Here is a 27,481-nt window from a genome sequence, read left to right on the forward strand (position 1 = left end):
GAAACCGTGATATCCAGAAGCCAAAACAAACCCTTCATCTTCTAAATCAACTGTCTGAGACCGTGACAGAAAGTTAGTATGTGTCCCTTCCTCAGAGGACCTTATTTGGACCGTCCCCCAACTTTGTCTCCTCAGACTCTTTACTGTCTTTCAAAACACTGGTTCCCAACTGAAAAGGGGCTGTCCCCTCCAGGGGACATACCCAGAGTCTCAGCACATTTCTGGTGATCTCATCTCCGAGAGGAGAGCTTGCTATCCGCATCCGGTGGGTAGACACAGAGGTTGCTTAACATCTTACCAGACATGAGGAAGTGTCCAGCCCCAGAGGGGCATCCTGCCCAGGGTTTCTGGGGCCAGTTCTGAGCAGTCAGTTCTGCTCTGAAACAGTAACCGCTACCTACCAGTAAAAGATCACTCGGTTACGGATTTAATCCCTGCTTGTGTCAGTAGTCCGACGGACTTGTGTTCTCTGACTCATTAGTGCATGACTCAGTGTCAAGTGGACAGTAAAGAATAAGTCACTGGCCTGTTGATACCTCCCTGTTAGCCAGCAGCCAGCCCTGTAAGTAGCCACTCCATAGCAGGAGGGGACAATGCCTGTGAACACTCACTCCATAGCAGGAGGGGACAATGCCTGTGAACACTCACTCCATAGCAGGAGGGGACAATACCTGTGAACACTCTTGGCTATGTGGCCTGTTGCCCGAACAGCCAAAGGGCTAGAAGCGTGCACATAACTGACTTACCCGAGTACCCAAGGCTCTCTGGAGGGTTTTCCCACCCAAGAACCATCTCTGGTCCCCTTTCCCTGAAGGATTGGTGTCTCTGACGATGGTACTGTGCCCCCTGCTGGACTTGGCAGGGACTGCAGCTGCACCAAGTAGGAAGGAACTCTGCACTCCTGGGCTAAGAGAATCCCAGGCCCACAGCCCTGCCTCTAGGCTCTGGAACTTGGTGCCAGGCAGCAGGACTCACCGAGGTGTAGGCCCGCCCGCACATGCTGCAGCAGTAGGCCTTGGCGTGCTTGATGGCATGGGCGGAGAGGTGGATCTGGAGGGAGGCGGAGTCTGAGTAGGCCCGGTAGCAGTTGGGACATTTGTAGGGCTTGTCCTTATTGTGCTGACGCTGGTGAGACTGTAGAGAACGTGACAAGGGGATGTGAGGCGCTGACTGTACCCCACCTCCCACCCCTTTCTCGGGCCCCTGGAATGGGGGCCGCAGCTGGGAGTGGGGGTGGCGTGGGATGGCAGGCAGGCACTCACCTGGAGGTTGGAGAGTTGAGTGAAAGCCTTTTCGCAGCCAGGATGTGGGCACTTGTAGGGTCTGTCGCCTGTGTGGATTCTGCAAGAGCAGGCCCAGTGAGGGAGTTACCCCTGCCACACCCCCACGGCAGTCCCAGCAGAGCCCTTGCCTGGTCACAGCTAGACCTTTGCTGCCAAGTACCTCTCTCCCCAGCCCCCACTCACTTTCTGTGGTGGTCGACAGTAGACCCCAAATAAGAGCTAGGGCCTACAACGGCCACCGGCATCCCTCTCTGGACTCTGTGGCTGGTCTGAACACAGTTTCCCACTCCCCCAATTCCCTGTGGCACCCTACAGTGTGGCTGTTTTCTTGGCTCCCTCTATGAGAGCTAGACCTCTCTGGGTTTTACCCCTGCCACCTCCCCAGAGTCTGATGTAAGCTCAGTAGACAGCTGGGGACTACAGACAGACGGAGGAGGCTCCTAGTCGCTAAAGTTAGCCACTGACAACAGAAATAAGATTCACATAAGATTCAGGCGTGCTGCTTGCCAGATGCTGCTGCTTGAGTGTGTTGGTTGGCTGACTAACATGGGTCCCTCCAGGGACTTAGATTCTTCCATAGAAATGCATCAAACCTCTCGACCAGCAAACCACCCCCTCCGGACACTGTCCATCCACATGTGCCAACTGTCCAGCTTACTCTGTGAGTCCTCAGCCTCAGTATCCTCCGACTTCAGCTATGATGTCATCCCTGGGGCCTGCCCTTGTCCGGTCCTGGCTCAGCAACCCCCACTATGGCCCTGTTTGTCTGGGACAGGGTCCCCGGCCCTTACCCTAGCGTTCACATTCTGCCTTCGTTTCTGGGTCCTCCTCTCTGTCCCGGCTTTCTGCATCACACTCCCTTCCCTGGCACACATACAGCCTCGAGCCTCAGGAAGGCCTTTGCTCTCTGGCTGGCACGTGGGGCCTTCAACACTCCCACATAGTCCCCTACCATACCTCTTTCATGGGCATGTCCACATACACTGGCCTTCTCACAGTGGAGTCATAAAAGGGATCCTCTTGGGCCAAGACCTGCCCCTACCACTGACTTATCGCTGTATGAGGCAGCCAGCTCAGGCCTACCTCAGAAAGAGATTCAAGGAGGAGCAGCCATTGGACAACGGACTGAACTGCCTGTCCCCACTACCTACAAAGGTCTCAGTTTCCAGCACTAAAATGTCAGACCGCGCCCATCACCGGGATCCTGTTCCTAGCATCTTCCCCCTAGCAGAGCTCCCAGCCTCTGTGCCCACATCTGTAAGATAGGAGGCTCAGTTTGACTTCAGCCAGTCCCTCTTCAAGTACAAGAAAATCCAGCAGAAACAGGTGTGCTGCTGGCCCCCAACCCCAGGATCCCAGCACCATGTGGGGACCTCAAAACCAGACCTGCTCTCTCACCTAATGCTTGCTCCTCCGCACAGCCCTTGCAGTGCAGACCCAGACACCCCCTCCCTTCCATCTGGAGCCCAGGCCACTTGAATCACACTTCCGCCACCTCTCTCTCGGCTCCCTGAGTCCCAAGTCCGCATCTCTAAAATAGGGATAACGGTGAAACTCGTGGGCACAAAAGATTCCATCTAAGGCTGTTCAAACCACACTGTTGCAGTGTTGGGGAGCCAACTCTCCACCATGTGAGCTGTAAGTATCAAACTTAGGTCATTAAGCTTGGCAGAAAGTATCTTCACCAGCTGAGCCATCTCCCCAACCTCCTTTTTGTTTTAAGAGTTCTTTATTTTATTTATATGAGCACACTGTCACTCTCTTCAGACACACCAGAAGAGGGCATCGGATCCCATTACAGATGGTTATGAGTCACTGTGTGGTTGCTGGGAATTGAACTCAGGACCTCTGGAAGAGCAGTCAGTGCTCTAAACCACTGAGCCATCTCCCCAGACCTTGTTTTGTTTTTAAGGAGGGTCTCGCTCTAGCCCAGCCTGGCCTGAGATTCAAGGCAGTCTTCCTGCCTCAGCCTTCTACATGCTGGGACTTCAGATGTGAGCCCCCACACGCCGGCATTTTCCACTCCTGGGTGGCTTGAAGTGCTTTGTATTTCATGATTAAAATGAGGGTAGATGAGGAAAAGTTCATATTCTGAGTTCCCTCTCCTTTTACATTCTCTCCTGTGAAGAAACACACTCGTCCCATACAAAGACTTCAGAAGCCCCTCCTGTGTTAAAACACTGCGTTGTGGGCACATGGACCCTTTGGGGCTGGATAGCTGTTCTTAACGTGTTATTATTGTCATCAGACTTAAGAAAGCCAAAGGACACTGCTCCCAGGGCAGTTAGCATTATGCATGTATATGTATGGTTGGGGTTACACACACACACACACACACACACACACACACACATCACACAGCCAGGGAAAGAAAAGCAAAGGCAAGCACGGTTTGCATCCTGCATATGCAAACAAACGTAGGTAGTGTCACCATGTCTGGCAGTAGCCTCCACAGACGGACAGACGGACAGACCCTGAATGCTCTCCGGTACTTCACTGAATCCCTCCTGAAGCAGCTTCCTCCCTGACTCTCACACCCCAGTACCTGAAGGATGTGTCACCTTTCACCTGTGTATCTCTTCGTCACAACTGCACAAGACACGCGCTGTGAGACTACCGTGAACAGACACACAGTGTCCTGCTTGAAGCTAACACATGCTGGTGGTAGGTACTACAGGCAAGACGATCTTCCCGAAGTCTGCGCTTGTGGGTACAGACTGTGGGGGTCACCTGCTCTTTACCTGTGCCTTCCTTTCAATACAAGTTCTTCTGGGAGCCACTAAGTAGGATCACCCCAACGGTGTTCTGGGGGACAGCCCGTCACACCTCCTGCTAATGCTGCCCTTTTCTGAGTACCCAATACAGCTTCTGCTCTGGATTCACCCCTGTACACCCTTCATGACCGTAATTGGGAAGATGTGTGTGGTTTCTCAAAGGGCAGGAGGACACGGCACAGTCTTTGTAGAATGGAACAGGTTGACTCCTTGATTCAGAGGATGCTGGGGGTTCTGGGGCTTGGGAGCACGGTAAACTCTTTGCCACTGGGTGAGGGCATGGTAGCTTAATTGTAGCAGAGCCCTATGACTTACAATTATGTTCTAAGTGTTGACAGACTCCTTATGCTGTTTCGCTTCCTGCCTATTACCATGTTGAATCGCACAAATGAGGAGACGAAAGAGAGACATAAACAAAACAAAGCAAAACGAACGAACAAACAAAAAACCCAGAAACAGAAGCAATCCCCCAGCTCTGGGAACATTTTGGCAAAATAGCCCCCTTCAAGGGGACTAATAGCTCCTCCTGCCCAGCCTCCTAAGAGCTGGGAATACACGTGTGAAGCTCCCACATTCATTCTCACAGACGCTCAGACAAAGTGTCCTCACGAGCAACAACCATCACTACTGCTTACCGCTGTGTCATTTTCTCTTAATTTTTAAAAAATGATTTATTTAATTGTGTGTGTCTATGTGTGTCTCTGTGTGTGTGTCTATGTATGTGTGTGTGTCTGTATGTGTGTCTATGTGTGTGTGTGTGTCTGTGTGTGTCTATGTATGTATGTGTCTATGTGTGTGTGTGTCTATGTGTGTGTCTGTGTGTCTATCTGTGTGTGTGTGTCTGTGTGTGTGTCTATGTGTGTGTGTATCTATGTATGTGTGTGTGTGTCTATGTATGTGTGTATGTGTCTGTGTGTGTGTCTATGTGTGTGTGTGTCTGTGTGTGTATCTATGTGTGTGGGTGTGTGTGTCTGTGTGTCTATGTGTGTGTATGTGTGTGTGTATCTATGTCTGTGTGTGTGTCTGTGTGTGTGTCTATGTGTGTGTATGTGTGTGTATCTATGTTTGTGTGTGTGTGTGTGTGTGTGAATATGTGCATGCCAGTACAGGTGCCCACAGAGGCCAGAGGAACTGGATCCTCCCGGAGCTGGACTCACTGTCATCCTTGGGCCTGTGGACTGTGGCGAGGATCACACTGAAGTCTTCCGGAAGAGCTGCATGAGCTCTTAGCCACTGAGCCCCAACTGGGTCTATTTTTAACTGATGCTGACTTTGAGCTAGATGGCCTTTCCCAGGTCTAGACATTTACTTCAGAGTAATAAACGTTTCCAGTCCCTTCTACACACAAACACTCACGGAGTTTCCAGATGGCCGCTGGACAGAACCAACAACTGGAGAGGAGGGTGTTCAGAGGGAGGGAACTGACTCGTACCCTCCCTGTTTCCAGTTAGTTGGACATAAAATTACAAATGCCCCATGAAATCTGCAGCCTCAGGAAGGAGCAAACCCCCCAAAAGGGAGCTCAGTGCGCAGGGGTTCATGTCCCACACAGATGAATATCTAATACACATAGATCTTCCGTGCCCATTCCGCTGTTGTTTGGAATGAGGGTCTGACATAACCCAGACCTCAGACTTACTGTGTAGCTCATGGAGACCTTGAACTTGACCCTGGCTTCTAGCTCCCGAGTGCTGGGATCATAGGCACACCATCAATCCTGGCTTGTTATTTCAAAAAGTTTATTGCGTTTCTGTACTGATTTTGTGCATGTATGTGTACAGGCACGCATGCTCACACACCCCAATGTCACAGTGCACGGGTAGAGATCTGAAGACAAATTGCAGGAGTCATCTCTCTCCTTCCGTCACAGGAATTCCAGATCTATATAACTGGAATAACTTGGGTTGTCAGGTTTGCCCGCAAGTGCCCTTACCCACTGAGCCATCTCTCCCGTCCACAGCATATACTTTTAAAGATGGACCAAAGAGGGGCTGGAGAGATGGCTCAAGGGTTAAGAGCACTGACTGCTCTTCCAGAGATCCTGAGTTCAATTCCCAGCCACCACATGGTGGCTCACAACCATCTGTAATGGGATCTGATGCCCTCTTTTGTGTGTCTGAAGACAGCTACAGTGTACTAACATATATAAAACAAATATTTTTTTTAAAAAAAGATGGACCAAAGATGCTAATGTGCAGAGACTGTCCCAGAAAAGGTCAACAAAGCATATCTTAGCTGGGCATGGGGGGCACCCAGAGGGCAGAAGCAAGGGGCTCTCTGTGAGCCTGGGAGCTCCACAGAGCCTGTTCCAGACTAGCCAAAGGTACAGAGTGGGACCCTGTCTCAGACAAACGAGCCATACTGTTACACGTTTCCAGGTTGGGGACACAGCCCAGTGGATGACGGTGTTTGCTGAACAAGCATGAGAACCTTGTTTGAATCCCCAGCACCCCATGAAAGCTGGATATGGCTAAACACATAGACTCATAATCCCCGTGCGGGAGGTGGGAGCAGAGGCAGGAGGAATGCCGAGCTGGCTGGGTGCCAGTCTAACCCCAAGCTCAGCCAGAGACCTTGTTTCCAGGAGTAAGGCTGCCAGGGAGAGGAGAGGATCAGATCTCTTCCCCTGGCCCCTGTACTTGTGCGTCCGTATCCCCGTATGTGTACACGCCAGCTACATACACCACCCACCCACTCCTCCACCCACCCAAGCCTGCACACGTGCAGCTCAGTGGTAGATGCTTGCCCAAGGCCTTGGGTTTGACCCCCTGAACCACAGACACACAACAATTCTTTCTAGGCATAAAATACTTTCTCAGTTAACTATATGGGATAAAATGGAGGCCTCTGACCTTACTGGGTACATCATGTGCTTAGCACAAAAAGTAGCGCCCAAACACTGGACTCTGCACTCCCTTCCAACCTTGCTGACTGGGCAGAATCATGCCGTCCTGTCAAAAGGTGTCTGAGCCCTTCACATTTGCCCTGAGCAGCAGGGCAGAAGCTTCCAGAACATCAAGAGAACGGAGCCTGGGAGAAGACTGTTCCAGACTTTGGTTCCTTGTGCCGCAGTACCTGGGCTTCGAATGCGATATCAGCCTGAGAACAGTCTTCATTCTCAACATGGACAGCATAGCCCAGTTGACTGACCAACATGGGGTCAGAGAACAAGGGGTGATCACCAAGGAGAATGAAGCTAATTTCACTATGGTTAATATTTTATTGTTTACAGACCAAGGGAACCACCCTCTACTTGGTCTGTCTCTGACCCTTCATTTAGGAAGCTACATTTAACAAAACAGAATGAAACGGCCTCCAAACACTCGGCCTGCTTCATTTAACCCTTCAGCTCCACAGAGGAGAGGGGCTACAGAAACTCCACATCCTCACACGCTAGTAAGTTGCCAAGGAGAATTTAAAATCACACCTGTCTCAGCAGTGACGCACGTGGTGGTTGGCCTTGCCTACGAAACCACACAGAGCAAGTGTGGTGCTTCGGTGAGACCCTCTTCTGCCTGGGCGAGACCCCTCCCCTTTCACCATCGTTAGCTCTGTGAGCAGCCTCCAAAGGAGTCCCCTCTCCTTCCTAACAGGATACAACTGTCTAAATCAAATTTGTAGCCGTGACCATGCCAGAAATGTCACATTTAAAGACAAATCTCATTTAATTAGGCATGACAAGCCTGAGTGAGACAGTGAGAGTGAGTGAGGCCACCATGGTAAATGGCTGGACATGCCCCACAGCCTGTGGAGGCGAGGCCTTGTGTGTGTGTGTGTGTGTGTGTGTGTGTGTGTGTGAGAGAGAGAGAGAGAGAGAGAGAGAGAGAGAGAGAGAGAGAGAGAGAAGAGAGAGAGAGAGAGAAAATTGTTGATTGGTTTTGTTCTGTCTTTGAAACAGGATCTCATGTAGCCCAGGCTGGCCTTGAACTTACTGTATAACTGAAGCTAGCCTTGGAAGCCTGATCCTCCCACCTCTGCTACTTGTGTCTTATTGCCCCCTTCTAAAGACAAATAAAAGAGAACAAGAAAACAGCCCAAAAGCCTTGACACAGGGACCCTTGGACTCGGGGGAGGGGGTACCCCTGCTATCCTACGATCTGGCAGAGGTGAAATCCGTTAGTTCTCAGTTCACTGATCACTAATAATATATTTTTTTCTTTTTTTCGGAGTTGGGGACCTAACCCAGGGCCTTGCGCTAGCTAGCACAAGGCAAGCGCTCTACCACTGAGCTAAATCCCCAACCCCACTAATAATATTTTTAAAACTTCACATATACACGATGATTAAAATGCTGGCCCAGGAACTTGGCAGAGCCTCCTGACAGCATTCTGTACCAGATGTTGTAATCCTCCAAGCCATGCCACCAGCAGCAGCTCCCTGCTTAGCCGTGGATACCATGTCTCACATACCCATGCACATCGGACCACCCAATTTCTTTAAAATCAAGGCATGACCACATCAGAAAATTGCTGAGACACACGTCCACAGTCAAACCCGTGACCGGGGAGGCACAGGGATGGGGAATAAAGCTGTCAGCTTTACCTGGGCCATGCTGTCAATGCTGCACCTACATATTATTCCCCTCAGCAGAGCAACGGACAAGGCGAACCACGTGCACCCTGGGAAAAAGGCCGCGAAGACCACAGTGGCAGATGACTAACTAGCAACACTGTGCCCAGCAGAGTGTGACCGGGCACGTGCTATAATCCTAGCTACTAGGGAGGCAGAGGGAAGACAGCAGGTTCATCATCGTCCTCATAGAACAAGGCCTTGTTTCAAAGGGGGGAAAAAAGAGAATAATTTAAAGATCTGGGATGTAGCTCCATGGTAGTCAACCTGCTTAGTACGCCAGGCTCTAGTATCCCTGATACAAAAAAAAAAAAAAAAGAAAGAAAGAAAGAAAGAAAGGAAGAAAGAAAGAAAGAAAGAAAAAATCACACAACAAGACTTTACCAGGCCTGGGGATACAGCTCAGTGGTAGAGCTCTTGCTTTGCACACACGAGGCCTCGGGTTTGATTCCCAACGCCATAGGACAGGTGATCTTTAAAGTAACACTCACAGTAAAATACAGTGTCATATGTGGCTTTAGTCCATTACAGGAGGGGAAAATTTTAGCAGTCAGTAGTTACAGACTCTGCAATCAAGCAGTCCTTTTCCTGTTGTCACTGGTAAACATGTGACCTACTTTCAGGACACGACAGTCACATGAGCAAGATGTACTGCTCCCCTCTCTGAATGCGTGGGACACACAGCTTCCCAACCTTTGCTCTTTAAAACTCTGCTCGATGTGTGTAGGGAGCCGGTCTTCCCAGCATCTCCCCGCTCTCCCTTGCAGGCACTGCTGTTTCCTGAACTCTCCTTTCACACGCTCAGCTGGGCTACGCACACCACCAGGCAGAGCATTTTGCCTGGTTTGTTCCTAGAATTCTGTCTGGCACAGAATGGGGGCTGAGTAAAATGCCTGTTAAGTGGATGAGTCACATTCGCTGTCCAAACTAGGTCTCTCTATTCCACAAATATGTAGCAAACGCCTAAACGCTCATACGCGTAGCCACCCACGGCGGGGATAGATACAGAAATACAGGACACCACGCCCTTGCTTTCCACGGCTCCCAAAATATTGAGGGAGGTAGAAAAACACACAGGCAAGTATGAGACAGCCTACTCCTGACTCAAAGGAGACAAACGGTCCTTGGATGCTCAGGGCCTGTGGGCACATGGAAGCCACACTCCAGCTATGACAGAGAAGTGGGACCGAATGGTGCAGAAGAGGCAGCCAGAGTCTCAAGTGAAGCACACTGTTAAGTGCAAAGGCCTGGAGACGAGAAGGGTTGTACAGTAGTCAGAGCAGAGCTCAGTGAGGCCGAAGGGCTTCATGTGGCATGGTGCCCTCAGAAAGGGTTTCATCCAGAGTGGCCTAAAAGGCACATCAGAGGGCTCTGGTCTTGACCCTGGGAGCAAGAGACATCTGAGAGTCCCTGCCCCTCTTTGCAATTGTTCTAGCACTGAGGCGCTGAGTGGGAAAGGGAGCGAGGCACCCACCTGGTGTGCTGCTGGAGGTGGGAGAGCTGCCGGAAGGACTTGTCACAGTAGGAGCAGTGGTAGGGCTTGACACCCAGGTGGATGCGCAGATGCTGGGCCAGGTAGGAGGCATTGGCAAAGGACTTGGAGCAGTGTGGGCACTTGTGGGGCTTGGCCTCGGTGTGCGACTTGGAGTGGATCTGCATCTCAGACTTGGTGAAAAAGGTGAGCGGGCATACCTTACACCTGCAGGCAAGAAGCAGCTTCACGCCTGGGAAGATCCCCGCCCACGTCAGCATGTCTCTAGCGAGACCTCCTCTCTCAAAGGGCAGGTCTCCAGGGAGACCTTCTCTGCATGGGGCAGAGTCTACTTATGGAGTCCAGAGGACACGGCCCGCTTGAGAGAGACAGACGGGCCGGTTCCAGCACAGGCACCTGCTAGTCTGGAGGAAGTTCTGACCTCTGGGAACAGCTGTCTGGGGGACAGACAGACAGCCATGGGAAAACAGGCAAGGTCTTGCCTACGGCCACACCTGTGGCCCTGGGGGAGGAGGCTCTCACAGGCTAAGTCAGTGTGACCTGGCTGTGTGTTAGTATCTGGTTCCTTTTGACCAGTACAGGTACCTACTTCTCCACCAAAGCCCCCTCCACCAAACTAACTCGGACCTCGTGGAGGTCCAGCCTTGGCAGTAGCCTTTTGTCAAAGTGCATCAGGCATTTTATTGTGGCTCAGGCGACCCTCATGGCCCCAGGAGAACAGGACTCAGTACCCCAGGGTGCTGCCTACCCTGGACACCTCTAATGGGGTTCAATTATTTTCTACCCCCCTCCTTCTCCCTGATACATTCATTGGTGTGGGTCTGCCCTGCTCTTTGACTCTTAGCTCCCCACGATTACCCCTGGGGCCACACTTCCCAGTTCCAGGCACACACCTGTACCACCACCTCACCCAGACGCCATCTGCAGGGACACTCACCTGTATGTCTTGCCCTCCTTGGCGGTCTCACCGGAGGCCAGGATGGGGTAGGGGACAACAAGGACAGGGGGACCCCCTGGGTTCTCTGCCTTGATCTTTTTGCGGCCGCGTTCAGACTTGGGGGGGCCAAGCAGGCCGTGGCCCTGGATTGTCTTGATGGAGTCCAGGAGGGGGGGGCTGGTGATCCCTGAGATGAGGGTGGGGGATGAGGCGATGAGGCGGCTCTGGCTGGTGGTGGTGGGTGTGGATGGGGTACTGGTGCCTGTGCCCGTGCCTGGGGTTGACTCAGATGTACTCACAGCGGGGGTCCGAGAGGAAAGCCCCAGACCTAGGAAGACACACAGGGGGATCTTAAGGACAACTCAGCCACAGGCCACCCAGTGCTGTGACTGACCGCCGGCCCTCGTGCCTTGCTGAGCTACCCCGAACCCGAAATCATTACCCAGAGGTAACTAAGATGGCTCGCATACACGTCAAATGCCTCGAATAAGTTAAACACTGGGTCATGTTAAAAAGCCAGCGTCGGGGGCTGAAGGTGCCATGCCCTCGTAGAGTGCGGGCCAGCACAGGGCCTTGGGTTTGTACCCAGCACTTACAGAAACCGAGAAGCACTTTGGAAATAATTCCACCCACAGAAAAAGTCCCTGGCACGCAAACGCTCGTCACCACGCTGTCTATAATAGCAAGATTTGAGAGACAACCGAATTATGCAAATTGGGGAAAGGTTGAACGAACGGTGGTCAGTCTTTTCTTTTGGAACTTCCCGTACCTTTGTCTCGAGGGGCTGGGTACGTAAGGCCAGGAAATGTGAGCAAGCCGCGTGCATACCTGGGGTGCAGGGCAAGTCCTAAAAGTAATGGTCTAACTGTTTTTCTGGCCCTATCACAATGAAGTTTAAAAAAGGAGAGCCCCCTCCTGCCAAATTCTGCAATGTCCGTTTTTATTTATTTGCTTCTTTTGTCTTACTTTTGCTTTCTGACACAGGGTCCTGTGTTGCCCAGGCTGGCCTGGCCTTTAAGTCCTGAGCCTCTTCCCACTGTGCTCAGTAGCTCTTTTAGAAATGGAGGCAGGAGTGTCTGCCTAGACCTTGGGAGCCGAGACAGAGGAAGGCCAGTTCCAGACCTGCCTAGACTGCACAGTGAGGCCCATCAGGAAGGAAGGGAAGGGCTACAAACATTTATAATGAATAGCATTTATAGATAAATGCTTTACAGTAGATAAAATAAGACCATAGTATTTATCATCTGGCTCAGTGCATTTCTATCTCTCTATATTTTTTTTCTTTTTTTTTTTTTTTTTTTTTTTCGGAGCTGGGGACCTAACCCAGGGCCTTGCGCTCGCTAGGCAAGCGCTCTACCGCTGAGCTAAATCCCCAACCCCTCTGTATTTTTAACTGAGGCAGAATCTGTGCAGTAAGCGAACAAGGCCTAGAGTTGGTGTGAGCCTGATTCACGCCTCACTCACGCAGCAGAAAAGCATGCTTACGGGTTCCACCGAGGACAGTCTGACAGTAACCATTGAAAGCTCAAATCCTCGCTCGTAACTCTTAGCCAGGCAACGGATTCTACTTCTAGAAATCACCACAAAGACAAACGATCACCCTCGAGCCCAGAGATCTCCACACAGGGGCTTTCCACACAAAACTGTGATTTCCCACCATGATATAAAGCGCTTGTCTCCAGCACGGGCTGTGGCACCATGTACCATGTGTACGAAGCCAGAACAGGTGAGCTGGAAGGCAAGCAGCGCAGAGGAACGCCGAACTGTGCCAGCCCACGGGGGCCCATTGCCCCCAGAAAGCACAGGCTAACTGCGTACAGGAGCATGCCTGCTGTGAGTGAGCCAGGAGGGAGTTAGACCCCGCCGCTCCAGACCGCTAACACAGCCCTCTTCACTGACGGAGGGGGAAGTTTGGGTAATGGGGGATTTTCCATATTTTGTTTATCTACTTCAGAATGATTAGAATCTCTGACTTGGTGAGTTCGCTGATCTTTCCTCACATCTGCGATCAGAGGATAAAATAAAATCAATGATGGAGAAAACGCATGGGAATGCTAACGAAAGCAAGCGAGGCTGATGATTTTCTCCTTTCGGGTTCTCTGAAATTTCTAAATTTTCAGCAATGATTATGCTGTTACTTTTACAATAGATGTGCAAAGAACGATGTCTGGGAGAGAATGTCATCTGTGGGGGTTGCAGAGGGGATGATGACCATAAAAAAAAAACAAAAGGTTTGGGGATTTAGCTCAGTGATAGAGCACTTGCCTAGCAAGCGCAAGGCCCTGGGTTCGGTCCCCAGCTCCGAAAAAGAAAAAAGAAAAAACAAAAACAAAAACAAAAACAAAAAACAAAAACAAAAAAACAAAAAAAAAAAAAACCAAAACAAAAAATAAGTTAAGTCGTGGACACAGCCCTGCCACAAACACAGCAAACGCACGCATATTAAAGAACAAACAAAAGATATGGAAAAGGAAAAAAATGCACCAAAAGAGTCTCTAAGATTCTGGGTTAGGGAAAAAAAAAAAAAGATTCTGCGTTAGGCCCTTGGGATTATGAATAATTTTTTCTTAGTTCCTCCTTTTCCCAAATTTCCTTTAATATGCGTATATTGCTTTTTTAATATTACTTTTACAATGAAAAAATAAATTTAATAAAATCATAATAACGGGAGATGTGCAGAGTACAGCTGGGGCCTGGGGAGGCTCACAAGGCCCATAATTTTTGGGCATCTCTAAGAAGGGGAAGAAAGGCACTTGGCAGAGGCTGGGCACTGAGGGAGCAGACCCAGCTGTAGGGGTGGAACACAGTGGCTTCTGCCCGGCTTTTCTGGTCAGAGGATGCAGTCAAGAGACTAGAGTGCATCAAGATGCTGTTCTGTACCAAAAACTGTCCTTCAACCCAACACTCCCTCAGCCCATCACCAGGCTGCTGAGAGGAAGGACTGTTACCACAGTGCTAGCTGGAATCTCTACTACAACAGCGACCCCGGGTCCTCCCCCACCAAACACCCTGGCCTCTGGTCTACTACATACTGCCCCCGCCCCCTTCCAGGGCCGTCCTCCTGCTCCTCCACCCTCTAGTCTGCCTTGAGCCTTTCCTTTTTCTTCACCACGGAAGTAGTCTCTTGTCTCCTACATCTGTTCAAACTTCTGGAGGTTCTGAGTCCTCCTCTGTAGATAGTCGTTTCCAAATGAGCATCAGGCTGACAGAAGGGATTCTCATAGTTCAAGGTCAGAGGAAGAAGCCCGGGGGCTATGGCTAGAACCACTAGCCTCTCTGCCAAGCTTCCCGTACAACCTCCAGTCCTGCCCACCCCGTTCTCAAACAGTCAAGTCCTACCCACACCAAGTCCTACCTGGACTAGATCCTGCCCCAACATTCTTAACAGACCTTCCCCGCCCGGCCCCGCCCACTCCCCAGGCCCCGCCCGCTCCCACCTTCAGCCCCGCCCACTCAGATTACCTGTGACAGTGCTGGTGGCCGGCCTCGCGTGCAGCGCCACGTCGGGCTGCGGCACGGACTGCGGGTGCAGCCCGGGCACCTGCTGCAGCTTGGGCAGCGACATGACCGCCTGACTGCTCTCGGCGGGCGCGGGGGGCACTAGCAGTGGCTGCTGTGACGAGGCTGAGGTGGGTGGCAGGTGAGGCGGCCGGATTTTCTCGGCCATCAGCTGCTCTTTGATCTTGTTAATCAGGACCAGGTTGTCCAGCTGCAGAAGGGAGAGGAGCAGAGTTGGAATGGGTGGGCCGCACCCCAGGGCCCTCTCCCTTGAAAGCTACAGCCCAAACCCCAGGCAAAGCACAGTAGCTCCCATTCGGAAGCCAGCAAGAGCTGGTGTCGGCAGTCTTACCTGGCTGGGCATGGTGGGAGGAGGGGGCCAGAAGTATGGGTTGTTAAATCGAGGTTCGGCCATCCTGCAGGAAGGGAGAACACCTGTCACTATCAGTTATGAGATCTCTTTACCCCTTGAGACCCAAATTCCTTGGCCAAGTGGGCCTCCCACCAAACCCAGAGACCCACATTCCTAGGCTGAAAAGTCAGGAATTCAGAGTCTCCCTGGGTGGACCCTCAAGGGGCAAAGGTCACATTCAGACCAGAGTGCTCCCAGGAAAGGGGTTGGGGGAGGGTGTCAGGCCAGTTTCCGTCCTCTAGGTTTCAGAGCCAACCCAGTTGCATTCTGCACAGAACCCTCCCAGACCCAGAGACAACCTGGGGAGCCCAGGGAACACCTTTGGTAATAACCACAGAGCAGAAGCAACTGACTACCTATTCTGGATCCCTGCCCTTCTGCCTTAGCCCTTGGGGAAGACATCCTCATCAGAATACGTGAGATGTGAGATGGGGCCAAGATACGGCCTCTCTGAGGGAGGTGGAAGAACAATTTATACAGCCCCCAATAAGCACTTCCTTGTCTCAAAAATTACACTCTGAAAAGCCTGGGCATGGACAGGTATGTAACATCTGACTTGCAAAGATGGGGTGTCAGGGTGCTGTGCTTAAGGGAAGAGACTGGGAAGACCAGGGGTTACCATAATGTGACAAGGGCACCCGGCGGTTCCCTCTGCTGGCAAGTTTGGCAGCCTGTGGGCTGGAGGGCCTTTTCAACCAGGGCTATACAAAGGCCAGGCCCTCAAGACTAGCTTTGTCCTTCCTCCCCGGGGAAGGGGTTGGGGACTGGGAGGTGGGGTGGAGAGTTTGAGTTTTCTGTGATTCCAGTAAGTCAAGAAGTGATCTGAAGAGAGACTGGGGTGCACACAGGTGTTCCCTTACTCGTTGCTTCCTATCCACGTTGACGGAGTAATCTTTCAGAAATAACTTTGTGTGATTGCAAACCCTACCTGGTACTGCCACTTCAGACCAAAAAGAAATGCCTGCAACCCAACGAGCTCCAATGAGCTTGGTAAGCCCCTCCTGGACCGGGGCAAAGTCTGAGGACGGCCACCAAGTGGAAGCGTTCTTACCTGAGTGTTTTCAGAAAGAGCTTTTACACGGATCTCCTTTTGTGATCTTTGCTCGATAAGGGTGCACAAAAGACATCCCTATCTCTTCTTCTAGGTGAAGAGGCAGGGGCATGAAGAGGCCTCCCAGCACCTCTAGGGTGCTAGGTTAAGCCTGGAAGCTACCCAAGCTGCTTCCCTGGCCCTTTGCTTTGTAAATTCTAGGCCTTAGTAGAAAGGAGGCAGCACTTGCTCTAAGTGTAAAAGTCCTAGCCCTTACTCACAGCCTGGGGAGAGGCTGCTCTCAGTCCCTAGGTTGGAGCAGAGGGCAGAGGATGAGGGGTAACCTGGACAATTCCCATCCTGAGGCCCTTCCCTCAGCTGTCAAAACCATGCTAGTCTCTTACAAAAAAGTGCATTCTGCCTGCCCATTTCCCTGACTGCCCCAGACTCATCTGCCATCTCCCTGACTTCCCATACCCCAGGCCTTTGGGGTTTCTCTCCCAGGGGGAAAAAAAACCCTCCACTCAAGACCACATGAGGGGGCTGTGGGTTCCGAGGGTTCCAAGTGCCCACCTTGTACCAGGCACACTGACTGTTACCTAGAATAGGAACTCCCGCCGTGCCCGCTTTTAGAAGTGAGGAAACAAAGAATGGAGGGCCAGAGTGACTGGCTCAAGATCATACTGCAAGTAATGTACTACTGAGACCCCACTACCCTCAGACCCCAAGACCAGTGCATTAGCTCCTGAAGTGTTCAGGGAGAGGACAGAGCCTTCTGGCCGTAGGCTTGTGAATGTGTCCTGCCTTCGGGTGGCCTGGTTGTAACCCCATAAGTGGACATGAGGTAAGGATGGGGGGAGGGGAGACCGAGGAGCTAACCTATAGGGGAGGCGGGAATGGGTCCACCTGTCCTGTTCACCCTGATATCCCCGGCCTCCGGGACTAGAGTGCTTCGGTGTGGATTTAAGGAGGGAAGGAGCAGAGAATAGGACCCCAAATTCTCCGACAGGCAAGCCCTCCTGCTTTCTAGCTGCTCAGTTTACACAGTGCTCTCTGTGGAGAGCTCTTCAGAAGCCCATGAGGATGACAAGCAGGGAAGACATTTTGCCACCATTTCTGGAGGGACCCATCAGTCATTAGAAAGGACACCTCCTCCGGGCTGCAAGGACTGGTACCAGCAGCCTTGGATACAGTCCCCTGAGCTGTTCTCTGCATCAGGAAGATGGGGTGAGACAGGCTGCCCTGCTCCAGGGCTCTGACCACTGCACTAGGCTGCTTCCAGGCAGTTCTGGGGAAGTTGTTCTCCACTCCTCCACTCCTCTAGGGAGCCAAGGGCTTGCCCAGGGTCCCATTGCTGGAATAAAATATACGCTACCGTTTATCATTGACCACTGAGTAGCCTGGGATAGCCCCTGCCTTAGCTACACAGCCAAGCACAGAAGGGGAGGCTTTACCAGGGCATCACACAGCCCCCTCCTGGTCTTTCTCTGCCCTTCTCCAGCTAGTCTGTCAATGACCTTGGCCCTGGCATCCACCTACTGTGTACCAGTGGCAAAGAGCAGGATAGGCCCATTGTCTAGTACTCACGGGCAATCTGGCATGTGGGCAAGATGTTCCCCAAGGAATGGTGTGATACAGGAGAGGCAAGGACGGGTACTCACTCAGGACAGACAGGAGGAGGAAGGTACAGCGATGTGGAAGATGAACACCCTCCCAGGACTACAATGGCAGGGGTCACCGAGGTCAACCTTAGGGCCTTGAATGTCAAGAAGAGACAGGGGATGGAAGGAAGAGCTGGACCAAGGGAGCAATGTGGCAGAGGGGACACGAAAGTCGGAGGGGAGTACACTGTGGTAGAAGCAGGAGCCAAGCCTGTGGGGGCTGAGTGTCCACACTGGATGGGCAGAGCAGACACGGGCAGGCAGCTGGGGCCTTCAGCACTGGGCAGAGACTGGGAACAGAGAGCCACGCACCTTGACCCTGGCCCTTGCAATTCACCTACAGCTGCCATTTGTTTCTCTTGTTCTAAAAGGTAAGGGAAGTTTAACTGTGGAAGGCTGACATTGTCTCCTGGAGCTGTTTCACAAACTCTGGACCAGACCAGGGACCAGCAAAGGGGTTGGTCGGATGTGACTGCCTCCTGAGGCAGTGGCAGGGACTCAGAAAAGAGCTCCCACTTATGAGGCCTACGCACCACCAGGCCACTCCCTGCAGAGCCACCTGGGCCCACGAGGGGTCCCTGTGCATCTGGGCCTTCTTATCTCTTTCACAGTTTCCCACCCAGCCTCCTACCCTGGGCTCCTTAGAATCGGGCAGGACCCCCCATTCCCTAGAAGCTCAGCACCAGTGGCCTATCCACCCAAGAGCTCTAAGTACCAAGAAACCTGAGCCTCCACCTAGAGTTTAGGCCCAGCTCCCTCCTACCCCTGCCCTTCCACAGACTGTGTCTCAGAAGCTGCTCTGCAATCAGTCCGCCTGTGCTGGCCCTGACTTTCTCCCATGGCAAGCCCCTTCCCCTGTCACCCACCTCTGAGCAAGTCACAGACACACAGTGACCCTCCCACCTCAGACCGGTCCCAGCTGAGAAGGGTTGAGAGGCTTTTTTCAGACACTCTCCAATCCACCCATGCCTCCCCAGCTCTGGCCTTGAGCACTTCCCTCCCTCCCACCAGGAAACAGCAGGCTCTGGTTCTAATCCTGATTCCACCTCACTGAATGTGTGGCCTTGGGCAAGTCTTTTGCTCAATTTCCAAGTAAGGGAATAAGCTGCCTCGATGATGCTGGCCTACCCTGCAGAGGTGAGCCAAGGAGGCCTCCAGGGGAGATGAGTCTAAAAAGAGTGAGTGGGACTCAACCAGCAGATGAGGCAGGCATTCGGGTAGAGGTAGCAGTGTCTGCAAAGGCCTGTAGGCAAGCGAGGTGAGGGGATGTGTGGCCTCTCAGAGAGACAACAAACAGAAGAACATGGACAGTCAGCCTGGGCGTGGCTCTGAGGCTGACCCCTAGTTCTTAGGCCCGGGTCCAAGTGTCTGCAGGAGTAGGTAAAGGGGTGAAAGGTGTGGGCTGTAAGACCCTGTCAGTTACAGCAGGTTCTAGAGAAGCCAGAGTGGGTGGCAGGGGAATTCCCAATTAGAAGTATGAGTCTAGGGTTGAGGCTGGAGCCAGAGGGGAGTGACCCAAGGGGCCTCTATGGACAGCAAGTGGCCAGGGAAGGATACAGCTGTCCCCACAGTGTGGCCTAGATCTCTGGACACTGACGGAGACAAACACAGTTAACACAACATGCAGACAGCACCAAACCCAGACGGGACAGACACAGACCTGTGGCCACAAGCATGGACCCATGGGAACAGGAAGCCAAAGCCACCAACACTAACAGGGCAAGCATACCTCCCCCGTGAGACCCCCAGAGGACAGCAGTGAAGGGCACTCAGCACTCTGATGGACACAATGCCTTGATTCCCCAAAGAACAAACCCCTCGTTAACAGACCCGCAGTCTGGAATCACAGGTTCCTTACCTAGAGGGTCCTTTCCCACTTGGTGAACTTCTACTCATCCTTCAAGACCCAGCTCAAGTGTTCCCTCTTCTACGGAGCTTTCCCTGAACCCCCAGTCAGTCACTTCCTCTGTGTTCCCAACGGCACCTTGTATATGGGAATAACAATAACAATAATAATAAAATGACAGCTACGGTTGATTTAAACACCAATGTGCTGAACAGATTATGATTCGAGTTATTGACTCTTCCCAGTGACTTTGTGGAATGAGCACTTGACAGAAGCGTAGCTCATAGACATCAATCAACTTGCTCTGTCACACAGCAAGTGAGTGAGGGAGTGAGGTGCCACCCAGCCCTGTCCCAACCCTAAAGGGACACATGCATTCTGGTGTGGTTCTTACACAGTGGCTAGAGAATCTATAAGCTCTTCCCAGGTAAGCTGGAATCTGGGATCTCACCTGGGCCAGCATCCTACCCAAGGTGGGCCACCTACAATAGGCTGAGGACTGTAGCAGGATATTTACAGCCATTACTGCAATAACAGACCCATAGTACAGATGAAGAAACTGAGGTCCAGACAGGCTAGGCAACGGCTGAGGCTACCGAGCTCAGTACAGATTTCAAAGCAGGTCCCTCTGTCACCTTTTCCCAGAAAGCCTCTGAAGCCAGTTTAGCAAATTCCAGAGGGAGGGGCACACTAGGTACCATGGGGAAAGCACAGACTTGGACCAGGGGACACAGAGGACACACAGCCCATGGTGGGTTGTAGGTAGTGGGGGGCACAGCTGCTAGGATGAAGGAAGTGAGGATTGTCAGTTCAACGTATTTAGGCTCCGCCCTCCCCAAGCCACACCACAGACATTAAAACTGAGATCTTCCCAGTCCCACATGGGAACAGACTTTCAACAAAGCCAATTGGGGTGGGAGTGGGTGGGTAGGGATGGGGAAGTGGGAGGAGCCGGACCTAGACAGCAGGGCCTCTGATTATAAGGAGTCTGCAGGGAACCACGCCCACCGGGGGGGCCGCAGCGCCCAGAGGGCGGGGCTAGCCTCAGCTGCATGAGGGGGAGGTGCTAGCCTCAGATGCATGGGGTTTTGTCTTTGTTTCTCTGATTTCAAAATTCCCAGTCATGGCATTTCGTTTCTTTAAAATGAAGACAATAAATTTATTATTTAAAAAAGTGAAAGAAAGTGCTTGGGAGCCTAAGGGGATAAACTAGAGGTTCATGGGAAAGTCAGCTCAGCTGATGCCGGGCTCTCCAGAACCACTGCGCATCTGGCCTCTCACAGCCCAATCCTAAAACTAAGCTGGGGGAATGTCAGGAGGGCTTCCTGAAAGAGGCAACACAATCTGCACTTTGACCCTGATTAGGACTCCACAGGTTGGAGCCCAAAGTAGGTCTCTGCCGCTCACCAGGCACTCTGGCCCAGTCCTTTAGCTCTGGCCTCCGCTATTGAAAAATCCCGCCCCTGCAGGCTCTCCATCTTCACCCTACCCTAACTACTCCACTCACCGCACCCCGCCCTACCTAGAAGCTTTCCAGGCTCCCTACTGCAGTGAGGATGACTTGGGTCATGTGGCCAGTTCTTGTGGTCATTGGTTGTCCTCTGGCCTCATTGCTTGACCCACTGCGCAATGGCCACCCAGGCTGACAGTTCCTCTCCCCACAGTATCCACTTTCCCTCTTGCTTTCTCTCTTTCAAGGACCCCAGGGCCACTCATTGGCCAATCCCAGCCCCCCCCCCCACGGTTCTCGATGCACAGACTCTTCTATCTACATGTGGGGTCGGCTAACCCCCCACGTGGGCTCTGTGCCCTGTGCCCTGCACGCCCATCATCAGGGCCCTTCCCACACCTGTCTTTTCTTAGTCATTCTAGACATGGTACTCCATCAGAAAGAATCAGAGACCTTTTGGCAGCATCTGGTGTTTGAATGAGCGAGTGAATGATTGAATGATTGAATGAATGAATGACAGTGTGCATGCATGGTTAGGTGGAGGGAACTAAAAGTGTTACAGTCTGGATGAAAGTAAGTGTCCTCCCTTCTCTAAGTGGCCCCTGCATTACACTCGGCCCTACTGCCCATATCTGCTCTATTCCATCCCCGCTGACATAAGGAGGGGGCAGCGTGTGTGCTGATCCTTAAAGATAGGAACAGCCCGTGCACGCGGCCAATGGTTCTGTCTCACTAGCCATGGAAAGTCAACGGGCTTCCGCCGCCAAAGGGGCAAAGAGAACTCTGAAAACGAGAACACCCAATTACTGGTGGGGATGCAGTGACGGCGACCCTCCTGTGGGTGATCGGAGGGAGAATGAACTGGAACGAGTATCTCCAGAAAGAATCCACCCATGATGTGTGAAGAGCTCGAAGCACATTCAGAACCCCCCACTCCCCAGCCTAGTGAGCCCAGGCTTGGTCAGCCATCCCTAGAAAACAACCTGAGGTTCCATGCACGACGCTGCTAATGTCCATGGGTTCTTAGAAGCAAAAACCTGGGACAGCGAAACTTGCAAGCGATAGAGAGATGGCTCTGAAGTGACTCTCCTGAGGTTGTGCACAGAGGCACTACTGTGATTTGTTCAATGTGCACATGAGCCTCTGAGGGACCAGGGGCACAGAGGACTAGGGAGCTGCCCACAGCCAAGCAGGGAATGTGGGGCTCTGATCCAGATTATGGGGGTCTGGAGTTCAGGCTACCACACCCATTAAAAAGTATAGTTAGGGGGGTTGGGGATTTAGCTCAGTGGTAGAGTGCTTGCCTAGGAAGCACGAGGCCCTGGGTTTGGTCCCCAGCTCTGAAAAAAAGAACAAAAAAAAAAAAAGTATAGTTAGTAACCATCCATGGGCAGTTGGGAGATACTCGTGAAACAGCAGCCAGGAGGCCAATGAAAGATAAAAACCACGCTCAAGATGGGCTGCCACTAAGGAACTTGAATGCTAACAGTGGGACGGGGGGGCTGGAACAGGGCAGAGACAGGGCCGGGGGCTGATGTACTTCATAGCTGTGTTTTACAACTTTTCTACAATGTGGCTATGTGGCTGTCTTGAAGGATGCTCTTAGAATAAAATTACGGCTCTTGCAAGTTTTGTTTGAAAAGCAAGGCACCCTTGCCTCCTATCGAAAATGTGAAGTTCTCCAAATTCTTTCCAACAGAGAAGCTAAGGGTCTCACTGCAAGCCCCAGCAGCACCCATGGCCCCAGTGGAAGGGCAGTTAGGAAAGGACTCAGTCTCATTACATCCAGGGGCTCCACCGGCCAGGAAGACAGGCCAAGGGGTAGCCCAGCCTGCCTGTCACTCACTCTCCCATAGAAAGCCTCTTATAGGTCCACTGCTTGGGGAAGTCCTCACCCCACAGCTGGTCAGCCAAGGCTTCCTCCACAAGGTCCTGCTGGCCACATTCTTCCCCACCATCCAACAACTGCACCTACCCTTCTGCCCCTCTAAGCACTCATACTGCCCACCCCAGACGAGCTGCTTTTGTATGCCAGCCTGGGCCACGCATATGCAGGTTCTAGAGCAGGAATCCTGAGACCACACTGCCATGGGTGAACGGTCTGGTCATTTGTCTATCCAGTTCCCCACACAAGCTGTGAGCTGGGTGAGGACAGCTTATCTGAGGGTTCATGGTTACAGTCCCTGTTCCCCAGTCGGGCCACATGGCTCAACAGACAGGTCTTAGACTCAAGGCAATTTTCCCCCAATCTTTCCCCCCAATAGGTTACCCAGTTCCGCACTCCTTTCTCAGACCTCTAAATATGGTCACCCCAACAGCCAAGTGTGACACTTGAGGTTAGGACCATAGCAAAGCCACCAAATTGGAGGTGGGCAGGGCCCAAGTCACATTGGTGCTCTATAAGGCCTGGAAGGGCTCAGTGAGGCAGGGTCCCCTCATGCTAGAAGAGCAGAGGGTTAGAGACAGAAGCATTCCCAGAGCAGTGAACCCTGCTCTCCCTGACCCTGAAGAGCAGAAGTGCACAGGCAGGAGTCAGGAGACGCCATGGCAGCATGGTGATCTGGAGCAGGTAGAGTGTAAGGCAGGTACAGAGCGGTTCACGTACTGAGGGAGGGCCCTGAGCAATCCAGAGTAAAGTTTCCAGGACACAAACCCTATGTGGCCAAGGGGATGGCTGAGAAGGGACAAGCAAGAGGCTTTGTGAGAGGCTCAGGTGAGATTGCCTCTGCCTGGCTCTTTGAGACCCACCCAGCCACCCATGCTCAACATCTGCCTCTCACAGCCCCTCTGTCCTCTAAGTCCCCCATTCCATGAAGCCCTTGTTGCTGACCAGTTCATTCTACCCTTAAAACTGCAGCCAGGCCAGGCCATCCTCAGAAACTGGCCTCCGTGAACTTCCTGGGAAGAACGAGACTGAGGATCCTGGATCCAATTAGGGCAGGTTTCGTAGCCCCACAGGCCTGGGAGGGCAGAGAGGGGTGATCCTAGCAGAGGGCTGACCTGTGCACACAGTGCCCTCCCTGACCTTCCACTCCCCCATCCCTGTACCCTCAGCAGATTCACACACAGCACCAGATATCCCGAGACGGCAGGGCAGTGAACCTTCCACAGCCTGAGATGCCATCACCTTACAGGGGCTTTTCTCTACTGCGAGCTCTCCCAGGGGATGCCGGTCTGATCAGGGTGATAGTCCCCAACCCAGGTCCCTTGAGATGCTTTCCAGATCTTTCTCACTTTCCTTCCAACCTCTCGAGAATGATGCTGCAAACATTTTGAAATGTGGCACACTCCCAGAAAGATGTCTAGAACCACCTGGGCAGCATGCTAATGCATCAAAAAGCATCCTGTCAGGACATCTGGGTGGGTGGGATGGGACTTTACCTTGTTCTACTTCAGATCTGCCCAGTCCCCAAGCCCTGACCTTGCCCTCCAGATTCTCAGAGCACTTCCTGATTTTGGGTTGGGCATGATGTTCTGTAGTTACTAAGCCACTTAAGTTTATAAATCGATGAGGGCTGAGGGAACAGAAAAGTCTGACAAGCCTTTCTGGGTCTCTGGGTCCTTCTCTAGGAAGTGAAGGGGCTCAACCAATCACTGCTGGGAAGGGGTGGGCCTAGGCTTCACAGGGTGGTTGAAAGGGTGGGTTTTATAGTCAGAGAGCCCAGGCCTGGGCCTTGGGAACACCACAAAGCCCAGAGTTCAAATCATATATAAAAATGATTTTATATATATATATATGTGTGTGTGTGTGTGTATGCATGTGTATGTATATACATAAATATATATGTGTGTGTATATATATATACACACATATGTATGTATGTATGTATGATTGGCCTATAGGAAAGTCTTTGACAGGTGAGGGTGGAGAGTGTGTCCCAGGACGGCCACAGGGAAGACAGTACAGGTTAACATGCATAAGATTCCAGAATAGTGCCTGACTCTGTGATATGCAGTCACTACGCATGCTAACCTGCCCGGGATGGGCTCCTAAGGTACGAGGAGAGGAGCCTTACATATGCGCTCCAGTGTCTGGGGTGCGGGAGCCCCCTTCAGCTCTTCTGACTTTTCCCCACACCAGGGCTGCTCTGCTGACTGACACGGATCTATCTATCTGTCTTCCAAGACAGGTCCCAAACTGGCAATCCCAGAGTCTGCTCTGAACTCCTCCATGAAGTAGTTCTTCCCCTCCTATGAAGGCCATCTGCGGCCAGGTCAGGCAAGGCTCAGGCCTGAGTAAAGGCTGGCAAATGGAACGGACCCCAGGCAGAAGGACCGGGTGGTCACATGGGTGGGCGGTCTGGGGAAGACTTACTACAAACTGGACCAAACTCTCCCCAACCCTACCTGGCTGCTCACAACCTCCCCAAGTTCTCGGCCTTCTCCTGTTCATGAGTGACTCCACTTCTCCAGGAAGATCCAGGCAAGGAGTGGACACCACTCACAGGAGTGCCAGGGGACACATGAAGACTCAGGAATGGTGGTAGAACAGATGACGATACATGTATGACTGTGTGTGTTTGAGTGGAATGGGGAGTCTACTCACCACAGCCAGGTGTCCCCAACAGAACCCCAGTACCTGGCTAACTACACTATTCTCTGAGGCAGAGGTTCTCAACCTTCCTAATGCTGTTACCCTTTAAGACAGTCCCTCGTGCTGTGGTGACCCCCAACCATGAAATCATTTTCATTGCTACTTCTTCCTAACTGCAATGTTGCTACTGTTCTGAATGGTAACACAAAGATTCCATATGCGGGATACCTGATATGTGACCCTATGAAAGGGTTGTCTGGGACCCCCACCCACCCACCCATCAGAGTCACAACCCACAGGTTGAGAACCGCTGCTCTGCCTTTGCCCAAAGCTCAAAATGGAGTATCTTTGCTGGCCACTGCAGTAGACAAGAATCAGCAGGTTGAAGACTCCGTAGGCCTTAGAGTCATCTCTCTCAGTGTGTCTGTCACACCTGACCTACTGATGACACCACCTAGCCACTTGCCCCCTCTGGGGTTCCAGAAAGCTCTCCTCCCACCACAGCCCCGACACACTTCCACAACAGTTGGCTTCCTCGGTGTCAGGCATAGCCCTTTGCTTCAGGAATATTGCCCCGTGATGGGGGAGGGGATGGTACTGAACGGGGCATGGCTACTCCAACCAGGGCTTCCTCCTGCCCTTGAACCCCCAGGCAAAGGCTGGGCAGCCTGTTGAAGCCTGAAGAAAGCCTCAGGAGACGCATACAGTCTTAGACACAGCCCACTCCTCTTCCCTAACCCTATAGTTTCCCCAGTAAGAAGACATCAGCTACACAAGCATCATCAGATGCCCACTACAGAAGCAGAAAGCGAGTCTCATTTCTCTGAGGACGTCAAGCCTGTCTAGGGACCCCAAGCAAGTGTCAGCATGATGCTACAGAGATGGAAGTGGGGGTGGGGGTGGGGGGAGGGGCGGGCTCAGGTAATACTTAGCAGTCTCTGTATACCCATCGGTTCATTCACTCGTACGTTCAAAACTGCGCACCAAGGCCATCAGACTGACCCAGTCAATGCCCCCTGGAAGCCGGAACTCTAATGTGGCTTCCCACGGTCATTCACAGGAAGGTGTAGGAACTCTACACGTGTAAAGAAGAAACGGTACCCTAGCAGTAACAGCTACCTGACCTCCATGGGTGACAAGGGTTCTAGGGAGGAATTCTAGGGGAGAGAGCAGAGGCTCTTCAGGATGTGGGCAGAGGTCAGGTAAGGCTGGGCTTCCCCACAACAACTGTGGGATCCTAACCAGACCCAGCAGTGCACCCACCTGGCACCAGCCACCCCTCGATTCCCCAGAGAGAAACTCCCTGACTTCTCCATGCCTACACGTCCTCAGCTGCAAAAGAGGGTAACAAGGACAAATGTTTATCTCCACGGGCACAAGGCCTCAGAGAACAAGGTCTGTCACAAAGTAAGCACCCTCTGCTGCTCCCTAAACACACGGTGGCGATTCATGACAGGGTCACGGTCAAAGTGTCAAAGGTTCTGGGTGGAAAAGCTGCTTGGGTTTGTACCCATTCTGAGCCTGAGTCTGTGATTTAATCATCTCATTAATGCCTAACAACAGCCCCAAGATTCCCAGGGGAAGGTGACAGACCTCGATGTAAGATCATCTCCCAGGCAATGCCAGGACACCGTGGCTGCCACCACACCTGGCTCCACAGCCCGTCCCCACCGCAGGGCCAGGAGCCCTGGCCACACCTCACTGGAAGCTTGAGGGGAGCTTAAGCTTCCCTAGAACTTAAACATGTCCCAGGGCAGACGGTGAGAAGTACAAACAAACAGGAGAATGAGAAGGTCTCAGAAAATACGAAGAAAACACGAAGGGGCTCACGTGACAGTGGGAAACTATTTACAGCAAATGGTCAGCAAAGGCCCCTTTGAGGAGGTGGTGTTCGATGGTGCCACCAGCTATGCAAGGATTTGGGGAAAAACATTCCAGGCCAGGGAAGGTGCAAAAGAAGCTAGCCTGACTAGAGGTGGTAAGATAAGGGGGAGG

At 52.2% G+C, this 27,481-nt stretch overlaps 1 protein-coding gene across 6 annotated transcripts in view; it reads right to left on the reverse strand.

The window, feature by feature from the left end:
* Positions 1-27,481, reverse strand: part of Zfp362 (zinc finger protein 362) — a 34,239-nt gene that overhangs the window by 3,117 nt on the left and 3,641 nt on the right. For 3 of the 6 annotated variants that reach the window (XM_006238922.4, XM_063287287.1, XM_006238923.5), the window contains exons 2-8: positions 19,515-19,640; positions 14,906-14,969; positions 14,518-14,764; positions 11,056-11,383; positions 10,101-10,325; positions 1,263-1,341; positions 976-1,134 (exon numbers count right to left, since the gene is read on the reverse strand). In XM_006238922.4, coding sequence (XP_006238984.1) covers positions 976-1,134; positions 1,263-1,341; positions 10,101-10,325; positions 11,056-11,383; positions 14,518-14,764; positions 14,906-14,969; positions 19,515-19,552 — 1,140 coding nt within the window. In that variant the 5' untranslated portion in view covers positions 19,553-19,640. Of the gene's footprint in view, positions 1-298; positions 398-975; positions 1,135-1,262; positions 1,342-10,100; positions 10,326-11,055; positions 11,384-14,517; positions 14,765-14,905; positions 14,970-19,514; positions 19,641-27,481 lie in introns of those variants that run through there. The other 3 variants (XR_005504378.2, NM_001191612.1, XM_039109415.2) reach the window with 3 other exon arrangements.

The sequence above is a fragment of the Rattus norvegicus genome, chromosome 5 (genome assembly GCF_036323735.1).
Source record: "Rattus norvegicus strain BN/NHsdMcwi chromosome 5, GRCr8, whole genome shotgun sequence".
In the NCBI taxonomy this organism is placed as follows: Eukaryota; Metazoa; Chordata; class Mammalia; order Rodentia; family Muridae; genus Rattus; species Rattus norvegicus.